This window comes from Camelus ferus, chromosome 3 (genome assembly GCF_009834535.1).
Source record: "Camelus ferus isolate YT-003-E chromosome 3, BCGSAC_Cfer_1.0, whole genome shotgun sequence".
NCBI lineage: Eukaryota > Metazoa > Chordata > Mammalia > Artiodactyla > Camelidae > Camelus > Camelus ferus.
This window is the reverse complement of record NC_045698.1, coordinates 75,262,094-75,275,760: the sequence shown is the minus strand read 5'-3', so window position 1 is coordinate 75,275,760 and position 13,667 is coordinate 75,262,094. Positions and strand designations below refer to the sequence as shown.

General features: G+C 35.0%; 1 protein-coding gene across 1 annotated transcript in view; it reads right to left on the bottom strand.

Moving 5' to 3' along the window:
- MAN2A1 (mannosidase alpha class 2A member 1) overlaps positions 1–13,667 on the bottom strand; it is a 152,408-nt gene that overhangs the window by 38,038 nt on the left and 100,703 nt on the right. Inside the window, 4 exon segments of the mRNA XM_006177116.3 lie at positions 2,100–2,214; positions 5,102–5,224; positions 5,942–6,160; positions 7,482–7,647. Coding sequence (XP_006177178.1) covers positions 2,100–2,214; positions 5,102–5,224; positions 5,942–6,160; positions 7,482–7,647 — 623 coding nt within the window.

Sequence of the window (13,667 nt, the reverse complement as noted above, 5' to 3'; positions counted from 1 at the left end):
TAATAATCTAAGTGCCCTGCTCAGAACAACCTCTATTCCTTAACTAACCAGAGCTCATACTGCCACCTTGGAGGGCCGGGGGGGTCAGTTAATTCACTGTGATCCCTGCTCCGCCTAAAGGGGCTATTAGTCAGCCACTGGGCATCTCTGACTGCTCAGTAGGGGAGAGAAGGAGATGGGGAGAAGAGAAAAGACAAGCATTTAGGAGACTAGTCGGAGCCTATTAATTTCCAAACTGGCCACTGAAGCATGACAGCAAGCTAAGCTACAGCCACAGAAGCAGAAGAGGGCACTCTCATGGACAGAAACCACCCCTGATAAGAGATCCAGATCCTCTGGACAACCCAAGAAGACTCAGAAGCTGCACTGACGGACAGATGCAATTAAACAAAAGCAAAAGCAATTGAGCAAATAAACTTGAGAAGTTGGAATTTTTGAATGAGCTGCTTCAGCATTTACTCTGAGACACAGCCTAGCCCTAAGTATAACTGATGAGAGAACAGTAGTAAACCAAGCTCAATAATGCAGGTCTGTGCTAAAGAGAGCACCATGTTGTACTCAAGGAAGAAATTTTCCATTAAAAAAAAAAGTTTTAAGCAAATTTAAAAGTAGTTAAGCACATCTCCTGCGTGATCATGCTGTTTTCTACCCATAAAATGAAACCTTTGGCCATAGCTGAAGGTGGAATTTTCCGGCTCTAAGAAATGTTAAACAATGGGTTAGGCAAGAGTACAAGGGGTCAAAAATACTGCTTCTGACTTAAAAGATTTTGGGACACTAAATAAAAGGTTACTTTGTAACTACAGACTTTACTGTAGGGTAGCAAAGTGATTGCAGAGAATTGCAGAAATCACAATTAAGACACAAAATCAGTCTCTAGTATGATTTTCCCACCTTCCAGGAGACCATTTACTTCTTTTACCTACGAATCATGGGCTGTTCCAGAAATACACCACGTTACTACCTAAGAAGTCGTGTGAGAAAGTCTGTCCACACCTGAAATTCTAACAAAAGGCAAACTCTGATGAAATTTGAAGTTAAAAAATGTTAAATAAAAGCAAAATCAAATTTAGACACTGAAGTTTGGAAACTGAACTTCAGCTATCTAAGAAATCCTCTGAACATGGTATCCCTCGCTTCCCCACAATACCTGGAAGGTAAACTGCCTGCCCTATATTTGTTTTGAATGCTGTACTGTCTACCTGTCTAAAGATTCAAGGCAAGAATATTTTCCTTTTCTAATTTTTTCATGTCAGCTAACAGCAATGAAAAATTTAAAGTGATATTTTTATGAGGTCCTTTTCTAAGAGAGCTGATACAATGGTAAACGGCCTGGATACTAGGATTAAAATTGTGGTTGGAAAAGTACTGTATTCTAAAGACAGTGAACTCAAAATCAACCAACATAGCTGTACAATTCTGAGACTGTTTGGGAACCACAGCTCCACCTCAATCCTATAAAAGGACCAGTGCTACTGCCACAGTTTGGTTTTTAAAGGGATCAAAGGCCTATTTCTTATCACTTGCTTAATAAAAATGTTGCTTTAATACTGTCCTAAATGCAATAAACAACTGCCTGATCTTATACTCTACAAGCTAAAGAGTTGTAAAAACACAGAACAAGCATAGAACATTTTCTTCTGAAGCTGAATTCTAGTAGTACACACTACAGCAACACATTCTATACTTAAGGCAGACCATGTGCGTCTTTGTGTGTGTGTGTCAGAGGCTGTCAGTGATCTACTAATTGAAAGCCACATTTGATATAATTTTCATTTTATAAAATAAAAAGATCACCCTACTGTTTTTAGATCTGAGAAATGAGCTCATGACTTAAGATAAACACTGCGACAGGAAAGAGACGATACATAGAAGAAAAGGACATGTGTATGTAAGGAGTTAAACATTTTACCATTTTTGATTATCAAAGGGTAAATACTACATTTTAAATCATCTGATAAGTAAGATGTCAAGTTCAGACAGATGATTTTGCCATCTCTAAAACCCACTTGCTGATTTATTAAAACCAACAAAGGAAAACCAGGAATTTAAGAATCAGTGTACATTCGTTTCCCAACTGCATTTCTCCATTTTCTTACCATGTATGTTGTACAGTCGAATTCTATGGGTAACATGTTCAAAAAAGGAAGTCACGTCCGAAAAAAACCTTCCACGTTGCACTATGACAAAGGGCGGTGTTGTGTAAACATGAGGCTGAGGAGAAAATCACATTTTTAAGAAAAATACTTTGGCTTTTGACTTTGCCAAGAAATGTTTATTACAGTTTTCAAACTGGCAAATATATATCACCTGACATTTGTAATTTTAAGTGAAAGCAAAACCTTACAAGGTATCAGAATATGCACATGCTATAAAAATTTAATGTAAGTTTTTCATTTTAGACAAAAACTGCTGAAAATAGAAAAAATGTTTATGATCTGATTGGCTTAGGTGATTTACAAACATTTCTGCCAGCTATAAAAATTTCTAATTAAAATCTTTCTATATTGTCCATATGTTATTTATTAGAAAGAGCAATTGTTCTACAGCAGTGACATTTTGCCAGGCAAACATTTTTTAAAATCATGGTCCTCTAATGTTCAGGGGTTGGGTGGCTAGGATGACCACAGGGAGTCATTTAAGCAAACAGGAAGCAGCATTCAGAAACACAGTTTAATTACAGTCAGGTTTACTACTCTGTAAAAATGCTGCCTTTTTACTTGAAAGACCTAGCTGAATATAAAGCAAATTTACAAACTCGAAAAAACTATGGCAACCACTGGTTTAGTTTTCATTATTTAGAATCTAGACTTAAGAAAACATAGGAGTATAATACATAACTTATATGACACAGAAATAAAATTTAAAGCATTTATGAAGAATTTTATTTTCTTAAGTATTATACACCTTAGAAAGCTCAACAATAGCATAAAAAGCTAGGCTTGCAATGCAGCACTGAGATTTTCAGAACTGTGCAATTTTCTTCCAAATTTACCTCTTTGGCTAGAGAAAAATATTCTGAAATTAATATAATACTTTATAGTTAACAAAGTTCTTATACCTAATTACCGTATAGCTAGAAAGTAATGGAAGAGGATGAACCCAGGACAGTGATGTCTGGGCTCCTGCCTTTTTCTGATACACCAAGCTGTCTCTTTCCCTGATGTTCTTTTATTTCTTCTTTGCAAACATATGATGATTCTCTTTATCCTTCTAACATTAGAGCTATTTAGAGATAAAATAATTTAAAACAAATTAGTAATTACTACTTTTTGTCTGTGTATAATATTCTATAGCACAGCTACTTTTTTTTAAAATATAAGAGAAGTCAATCAAAATAAAATGCCTGTTTAAAGACAGAAGTTGTTAAATTAAAAAGAATATTAAAGAGTTTATACTTAGGATCCGCCCATCCTGAAATGCCTACTATGAGATGAAGTTTACCTTTAATTCCTCATTGATTTAAAAAAACAGAAACAACAAAAACTAGAATCCTGGGCATGGTCTACACAATCCCTTAAAATCTAAATTTGATTTCAGTTAGCAGACTTTTCTAAATTGTAGAACAAAAGTAACTTGTTCAGGAGACAGGTTCCCAGGAGAATATTTAACTTAAAGTGGAGCAAGCCTGTGGTTAAATGTAAAAACAAAGGAAGACGCTCTAAAGAAAAAAAAAATATATAAAATTGACTATGCAAAAATTAAAAACTACTGTAACAGAAAAATAATTAACAAATGAAATGACACACTGAAGGACTATTTTGCAATAAATAGGAAAATAGATTAATTTTACCATATATAAAGAATACTTACAGATCCACAAGTCAAATCAATAGAAAAATAGACACAGAACTTACATAGGAAATTCACAGAAGGAATATGAAAGATAAATAAAGGTATAAAAAAATTCAACCTCGCTAATAATCACAAAAATCTTAAACAGTACAATTTTTTTTACTTATAATTATAAGTAAACCATTTAATATGGCTAATTTTCAGGGCTTGAAATGGTATATTATTAGAGAGCTACAATCAAAAAATGCTGGAGGGAGTGAATATGTATGCCATCTTTCTAGAGAGAAGGTAAGTAGTACCCATGAGTCAAAGCCTTAACTTATCAGGCTTCATCCAATGACATAAAATGACTCTTCTAGAAAGTTATTCTCAGCAATGCACAAAAAGAATGCTACGGAGAAAGCATATCACACAATGTCATAGTAGTAGAGTATTGGGAGAAAATGTATGTATGCAACAATAGGAAACTCTTTTTTTTCTCATACACACACATATACAATTTTTTTTGGTCTGAGAACATTTAAGTTGTACTCTCTTAGAAATTTCAGCTATATAATACAGCATTATCAACTAGAGTTACCGTGTTACACATTAGACCCTCAGACCATATTCATCTTAGACCTAAAGCTACTTAAATAGAACAGTGTATATTAAAATTGTGTTTTCAAAGAACATATCAGATTGTGAGCATTGTCACAATGAAGAATAAAACATGTTCATGCAGGAAGACAAAACTTGAAAATGGGGGGTAAAGGATATGCATAGAATAAAAGACAATAAAAAATACATCAAAATGTTGGCAGGAATTTTCATGGGCTTGTGGAATAGTTGGCAAATTTTATTGTTTTCTTTCACTTTCTGCATTAAATGGGCAAAGGTTTGCATATACTATCTTTACAGTCAAGGGTAGGAACATTTTTTGTTTGTTTGTTTTTTCAAGTGCTAAAATTAAGGAGAAAAATGGCTTGGTGGGCAATCTCTTTTTCCTAGATGGCTAGATCTTTCACATCGGTATACATGCCATGCCACATATGGGCATAACAACACAACAGCACCCTAGTCCTAAACCAAATCTAGCTTCTTTCCATAGAGAACACCTGTCCACAGCAGCATCCTAGCAGAATTCCAACTCTGAGAAATTATTTATCTAACATTCAACTAGAAAATTGCTGTGTCAATAATGATATGTAATAGTGGAGTCAACTCATCTATTCCTAACTGATGACAAAATAATGATATGCATTTGTTTTTCTCCTCATTGGTCTTCCAATAAGTGCTATTCACTGCTCAGCTCATCAGCACTTACCTTGGCTTCCCCATCAGGTAAGAAGAGGTAGGCACCACTTTTGTCCTTTTTACTTGTGGTTCCGTACCATGAAAACTGCACTTTCACTTCATGACTTCTACCATCTTCTTTATTTACCATTTCCTTAGGTTAAAAAAAAATTAAGGTAACTCATTATTAAGATATTAATGAGTTGTATCTAGTTCCATGTGCATTTCGATTAAAAAAAATACCTTGTGATAGATTTAAAAATGCTAACATTCAGCCTCTAATATTCACAATTCTTGGATGAACCCTCAAAATTTAATACTTAACCTTAGGATTTAAAATTGTTACAATAGGAACAAAAAGAACACACGTCACCAAGGAAGAAAGAGATCCACAAATTAAGAGATCTCGACCAGTACTTCTCAAACTTTCTGTAGTAAAGGAACAGATTTATTTTTATTTCCAGTATGTATGGACTAATATTTTTATAAAGTGCACTGAAAGTGAATTACTAGAAAAACTGAGTTTAAAGTGGTATACAAATATACACTCATACTTTTATTATTAGATTGAATAGGCATAAATTTACTTGGCCAAATTGCTTTCAAAGTTTTCCATAAACATTTCTGAACAGCCACAACTTCCAGACTTACCTAGTGGATTCTAACAAACAGCTCATGGAGCAGCACTACTCCCAGACCACACTAGTGAGGAACAAGTGGTAACTATGGACCACAAGAATGTACATACAGTTCATCTATCCTTTCTCCCAGAGTATCTGTGTCTACTTTTCCTACTTTGCATATGTAATCTGCATATATTATAATAAAAGTGATGAGCCTTCTGTAAATTTCAAAATTACTCAGAACATACCTGCATAAGCCCAGATTGACTAAACCGCAGCTTAATAAAGGAGTTCTCTAGAGTTATTTCTTCTTCAGCACTTTTCATATTATTCATGTTGAAAATTCCTTTATTTTCTATATTACCATTATATAGGACATACTCAGCTAAATGTGGATTTGAACTTGCTGATTCCAAAATTGTATACACTTTCAGTCCCAATGGTGGCATCTGTACTAGAAAAGAGATCTTTGCAAGACAGAGGAGGGAATTTATTAAAGAGAAATGTAATCTACCGACAAGAAACCAATTATACCTCTAGTAAAAATAAGCAACTACCACATTTTAAAAAGAGAATATAAAATTATTCTACAAATATGTTTTGATAACTTATGGGCAGAGTATCCACATCTCTGTTTATCCAGGGAAACTAATAACTTCAAGTTGGAAAGACTATCAGAGGCTTTCACGTTTTCACCCAATATATGAAATTATGTGACCATCCTCAATTGTCCTATGGCATTGTTAATGGATGCTCAGAGAGCAAAATTTTCCATGGAGGTAAGGGCTTACTGTGAACAATGATTTTTCCTAATTATTAGAAATCCTTTTATAATACTATGATATTTCAGCACATTAAAAATAAAAATGACAAATGTAACAATGTAAATATTAACCACATTAGTTCAGTCAACACCTGCCATCAAAAGTCTGGGGTCTAGCAGACATTGGATGAGGCATGGAGGATACATGTGCCATGAGACAGGACGCCTGCCTTCCAGGTGCTACTGCTCTTTTCTAGATGGCATGTTTCCTGTAAAATCTGACCAAAACTTAATTTTCCTTTCTACCTAAAGAATTATAAATTTATAACACCAGCCAGTAATGGCTTTTAATTGTCTTTTAGGGTTCCTAGCTTATATCTGTGTCTTCAAAAGTACAATTTAAATTGTACTTTAAGCTCTAAAAGTTCAATCTTTCCAGTGATATGGGGGGGGGAATTCAGTTTAATACTGCTTATTTTAAAGACATTTTCCCCCAAAATATCTATTACTTGAACCTAGATTTTCCATAATTATATCTCAGAAAAAAAACATTTTACTTATTTTAAGAAGTCTTTCTTTCACGGCATATTAATGTCACTTTTGCAATAAAAAGTTGAAAGTATCCAAAAGTTATTTAGAAGGATGGTATTTATCTCCATTTCAATTTGTGCAACTGTCACTAAATTGAGTTAGACAAAAAAATTCAAAATTTTATGAGGAACGATTACTTCAGGAAAGAGTTGCAATATACACACTTAAAATATAAAGGATATACATACCAATAGAGTACTAAGTATAACATACAATACACATACTAACAAAGATAATAATATTTTGGGAAACATAGGATCTCTCTTTCTTTAGTGTCATTTAACTGGCCAGTTAAACTCTCTGGTATTTACAGCTTTAACCACTTCATGCACACTAACTTGACCGCTCTCAGGAGTATATATATACACACATAAACTGCATACTGGCTGTGATTTTTTCATGATGCCTCTTTAAGTTCTATGGAGGAGACATACCTCATAGGCTGTCTGTGAAACAGTACTTGCTGTATCCCACACTGCACTCATCTGAATTTCCACGGGCTTTCCTCCGGCAGAGGACACTTGTGCCTTGTGGGAACTCACACAGACGGAGACGACCGTTTCTCGGTCTTGTTCTGAAGGATTATAAACCACAAGATACCTGCAAAAACAGCTGCTTTACTATCGGGGTCTCAAAATATTTGTACTTTTTTCACATTATTTGTAAGATTTCAGCTCATTGATAGTCACGAGGCCAACAGATGAAGAAGAATTATAGGGAATATTCTGGTAAAACTTTTGGAGAACAGGCGATCTCATCACAACAAATACCACAAAATACAAAGGGTAATGAAATAATGATTCACTTTCTAAGAATAAATGTTATACAAATGGAAGACATTAATAGAACTCTAATAAAGCAATTTCTGTGTCTCAGAAAATGACCTATGTATATATGGCTTTATTAGTCTTTCTAAAGTAATCAGCCCTATACAACTAATATCCTGATCCCTGCCTAATTTCACTAGATAAGAAAATACATAAATTGTCTGTTTGCATTTTACTTGTAATTAATTTCAATTAAAATCCTGATATTCACTTTATTCTCACTAAAACACAGTGAAATGTATGGCTATACATGCAGAATGTATATATAATCCACACATATATTTTATACACAGGGACCCTTAACACCCAAGAGAGTTGGTTTGAGGAAGAAAAGCCATTTGCAGTGAATCAACTCAAAGCAGGGGCTAAAATTTTATAATAAATAATGGTTAAAATAATTGGCTGGAACTTAGCTAGAAAAGAAAAATAAAGACTCAAAATTAGCTTAGGCAATATTTGCAATTATATACAATTCTTAGAATGAACTGGGATTTTGGAAAAATTTTTCTAAAAATATTTTATATTAGCACATTATGACATCCTACACATAATATTTAATTTTTACAGTATAGTTTTAAACATAACTATATTTGTTAAAAAATATTTGTGGACTTAATCATCTTTCCTAAAGTCCTCTTTCAATTCTTTGATATTTAAATAATTTTCAGTTGAAGCACCTAATATTCTTGGTTTTCTCAGCATAACTCTGTCAGATCCTCACTGCTTCATAGCTTTGTCTGTGAGTAGAAACATTCTTGATCACTATGTTACAGACTTCATGAAATATGCAGCCCATGTTAGATTTATGATTTTAATTTATAATAAATTTACATCATATTATCTTCAAATTAAATAAATGGTATTTCAAAGAGGATATCTGACTAATAATTTAACTGAATGGTTCATTAGTGAATATTTTCATAATCTGAAATATTTTGCATTCCTGTAAAACTCTGTAACTTCAGGAACACAGAACTGAATAGTCATTTAACAATCACTTCTCCCTCTGACCCATTGTAGCTATATCAGACATGGTAGAAGCGAGCCAGCATTGTTCATTTAGTGCATCAGAAAGCCTAGCAGTGCTCTTTCATCCTACATGTGTCCTGTATATTTCAACTGCATTGCAAATGATTTGTTAAGAAATGAAATTAATACAGAGACCAAAACTAAAATGAAGGTCAATAGGAAAACACAAAGGAAAAGAAGGAGGATATATTGTAAAATTCATGAAACATGTGGCAGGTAACATATGAATGCTTTGTCTTCATGAGTTGAAGGCTGTTCCTTGTATATAGAGAATTGAGATAATTGCCCATAACCCCAGGTCGCAGGGGCTTAGTGCCATAATGAGAGCTAGGAGGCTGGATGTGACTTGGTGACAGATGATAGATAGGAAACCAATGCAAATGTAGGGCAAAAAAAAATAGTTCTGAGCTTCCTAAGCAGTTATCAGGAGGGGCACTTACGATTGAAACAGTATTCTGAATACTGAAGGTAACAATATATGACAATCAGAATGTCTCTAATTCCTATTAGGCTTATACAATACATCAGCATCACAAGATCTAATTTACATCATTTACAGATTCATTGAGATTCCACATGTATACAAGAGAAGAGCAGCTGAAGCAAGCAGTCAAAAACATACTCACAGAGGGCACTGAAGCCTCAAAGTGCCAGACAAAACCCCATTTAATCCACAGGAGTAATCCTCAAGGACAGTGAGAGTACTGCCCCCTTGAGAGGTGTGCTTAACAGACACACCTGAGGGAATCAGTCAAACTACTGGCATCCTCCAAATGCCCCCTACCAGAGCTGACGTTTGCCTGACTGTGATTTTACCACAAACACGCCTGGAGAATCACAACTGCCTGGATTCACTGTTACCAACCAGACTCTACTATGTTCCTACTGCTGGGGAAGAAAAGCAGTTGAGGATCATTCAACCTCGGCACCAAAGATGTGCAAACCGGCATCCCAGAAATGAGTGACTTACTATTGAACCCCATGTGCACAGCGGCTTAGAGCTAGGATGTGAAGAACTCTAGAAGATGGAGTCTCAAGACGTCTCACAATTCTCCAGAAGCCCTGAGGCAGACCTAAGCCCAGAGTCCAGAATTCCCACTGTAAGTTCTGTGGATGCTCCACAATACAGAGCTGGTCACAAAGGCTCTGATAATAAAATATAGCATGCACTTACAGACTGCTTCCAGTGTGCCGGGCCCAGTCCTCATGCCTGTACGGGCAACCTACGGGGCACGGCCTTGCATCCTTCCCACTGGACAGATGAGGAAACTGAGGTTCAGGGAGGTAAGGCACATTGCTGAGACCCACCCAGCTAAAAGTGCCATACAGGCTTAGAGCTCAGTCTTATAAGGACCTCTTTGACAACTGGGGTTTCCTGTGGAGATTCCCTTAGTTCCAAATTCACTTGAGAAGAATTTTGTCCTCATTGATGCCAAAGGTGTCCACAGACTTTCTCTCTTCAGGAAGCCCAGGATGAACAAAAAGCTATTTATTTTTTTTTATGTGAAAGAAAATCTATAGACTGGAACACTGGAACAAAAAAATCTTGTAATATATACTAAAGAGTTCATCTTATGACCTCACTGCACGAGGTAAGCAAAAACAATGTTTAAAAAAACATTTAAAAATACTACAAATTTTTATTGTTTCAATGTACCCTTTAATTGTTACATTCAGACATCTACTTACATGTTTCAATTATAACTTTAATAAACAAGGTGGACAAGATGTTGATTTTGCTCACATTTTGCTGATGTTAACTCAACATGAAAATCTTCGTAAATGCTCCTTAGACCAGAAGTTCATTTCTAAAGCTTATTTTAATAGGTCTAAGTCACAGAGAGATCTCTTCCACAAGACACCTGATAAACTGTACACAGAGCAGACGCTATCTGAAGAGCGAAGTCTGCAAAATTTTATACTGACAATCAACTGCTCCTGTCTGTAGCATTACTATTTCCCTCCAAGATAATCATGGTCTTTTTGCTGCTCCTCTGTATTTAAATATTCTCAATGCAGCATCCAGCCATTCAGTATACTATGTACATATGTACATCTTCCTTCTCTCAGATTTACTACTTGTCTTATTTCCAATTCTTTCCTGGTCTTATTTCCAATATTAAAAAAAAAAAAAAGTTTAAAAAAACCCACTACATATATTTATGGTTGTGTAAGGAAGATAAAAATAAAAAATATTGCAAGCCCCTGTAAGTGCAGTTTAAAACCAATTAAGCAAACACTAGGTTATATAAAAAATAATTGTCACTTCATGTGCCTAGTGTGGTACCTAGTAATGGATGAAATAACATGCAATAAATAGTTGATGAATGAGTAATGTACAAAAATCCCAGGAGAATTGATCATTTGTAAACAACACCTACTAGTGTGGAACTTTATCGTTTTATTAAATCTCTTTCATTTTGATTATTTTAATTCCTAAAAAAATGCCTTCAAGGTCAACAAGCTCTGTAAACCCTTCCGCAAAAAACAGCAAATGACGGATTCAGGATCATAGACAACGTTAAGAACAAAAGCAAAGGCCAGAGCTCAGTTTGTCTGATTCTTAATCAAGGACAGCATGTTAAAAAACTCATTTCAAATAAGAATATATTCATCTTCTCTAAGTAGCCTCGTGTAGGAGTATAATCTAAAGAAGAGTAGTAACTTTATACACAATTCTTAATATGAAAATATACAGTTTCATGTTTACAAAAATTGCAATGATTAGATATGAGGTCCTTTTGATAGAGTCCATCCAGTTTTCGAGGTTTAAAACATAATGCTTATCATATTAGCCACCAGAAAAGAAAAAAAAAATCAAGATATTAAAAACAAAGGGAGTCTTTCTGAGATACATCAGATCTTCAAAAACCACAATCAGTTCTGTGATTCCTGGTCTTTGGAGTCAGATACATTCAAGTCTAAAAACCTACCAAGGCACTTAGAATTTGAGAGACTTTGGACAAGTTATTTCATTTCTCTAAGCCTTAATATACTTCACTATAAAATCAGGAGACAAGATTGTGGTTAGGGTTAAATGATAAAATGTCTGGAAAATTACAGAACTCAGACCTGGCACAAAGAAGAATCTCAACAGCGATTAAATCTCTCCTTTCATAAGCACGGGGGAGCCCAGACTGGTTGGAACCAGAAGGATGACTCCTGGAGCACCACCCTGTCACCTCATCACCAACCAATCAAATGAAGGTAACACACCCTGCAGCATTCCCCCAGTTTTTGCCTATATAAACTCAGGCCCCTGGTACATGAATCACACGGATGGTGGAATGAATGCTATAATTAACCCAGGTACTGACCTGCCTTATGTGCTTTTTAATGCAAGGTATATATAAATCTAAATGAAATAAATTAACAAGACTGCACATGTTATAACAAAGATACTTTAAAACAAGAGTTCATTCAGATAATATGGAGGAGGCTTCCAGAAGTGGAGATAAATGAACAGGCGCACAGAATATACACACATACAAAGTAACCCCATGGCATTTGGCTAAAGTAAAAAGGGGAAAAAAAGGACAGAGAGAGGGTTCCTTCTGTATGTACAGTTATAAACTTATGAATGAAACTAGATAGTCCCTGTTCTGGAAGTACCCAGAGTCCAGAAGGGGAGAGACAGACTGCTAAGTTCAAAATAATAGGGTAGGTAATAAGACCAAAGAATATACAGTGTCCTGTGACACACACACAAAACGATGACAGCCAGTACGATTAAGAATTAATCAGGAGAGAATTCTAAAGAGAAACTTTATTTTACACAAAATGAGCCAAATACATATTCAGAAATTGACAGAACTTTACTATGGGACATAAAAATGAATGAATGGAGAGACATACTTTTCTAGTTGAGAAAACTAAATTGCTGCCAAAAAGACAACTCTCACAAAATGAATTCGTGAATCTTATGCACTGCCAACCAAAATCCCACTGAAATCCTTCTACTGGGAGGGAAAGGAAGGGAAACAATCCTATGATGCATCTATGATGATAGACGGCAAGAAAATGGGTAAACAGATACATTAAAACAAAATATCAACACTGATTCTAGATGAATTTAAAAATTTAAAAACAAACAAATGCAGAATCAGTAGGAAAGATAAATATAAAATCTGTGGTACAAAACCTCTTTCCAACCATAATAAAAAACATAGCAAAGTAAAAGGGTGCCAGATTTGATAACAAAAAATTTAGAACATTTTCTATGTTAAAAAAAAAGATTAAGGAATAAAAAATAAAAGGACATAAAATTCAGTGAATTTCCAAAGTGCTCTTACAAATTAACAGAAATACAAACACTCAAGTGGAAAAAGTGAGCATTTTTCTTTCAGCAAATTAAAGTTGAAAAATGAATGATGCTTCCACTTCCAGCAGAGATGGAATAGTTGACAACAGACAAGAGCTCTCAATTCTCTAGCTCAACTAGAAAAAAAACAGATAAAATACAGGAATCATCTGCTTGAAGGCAACAGAGAACTTCAGAGAAGGGAGCTGCCTTCTCCAGCCTTTTTCACCCTGTGATGTGCCAATTCTCAGCATAGGAAAGGCTGAATTTTCTGCAAAGCCTAGTACAAAGCCTAAGGGAGGATCTGGGGGGCAAAGAGGCTAAAAGACATTTGGTGGCAAAATAGGAGGCTTCAACTACACACCTGGTTTTCTCATCAGTACATGTACTGAATTCTGGGGGCTGCACAGAAAGGGAGGCTTAAAATCTAAACAGAAAGCTTCTGAAAAGTAGAGCAGAGCCAT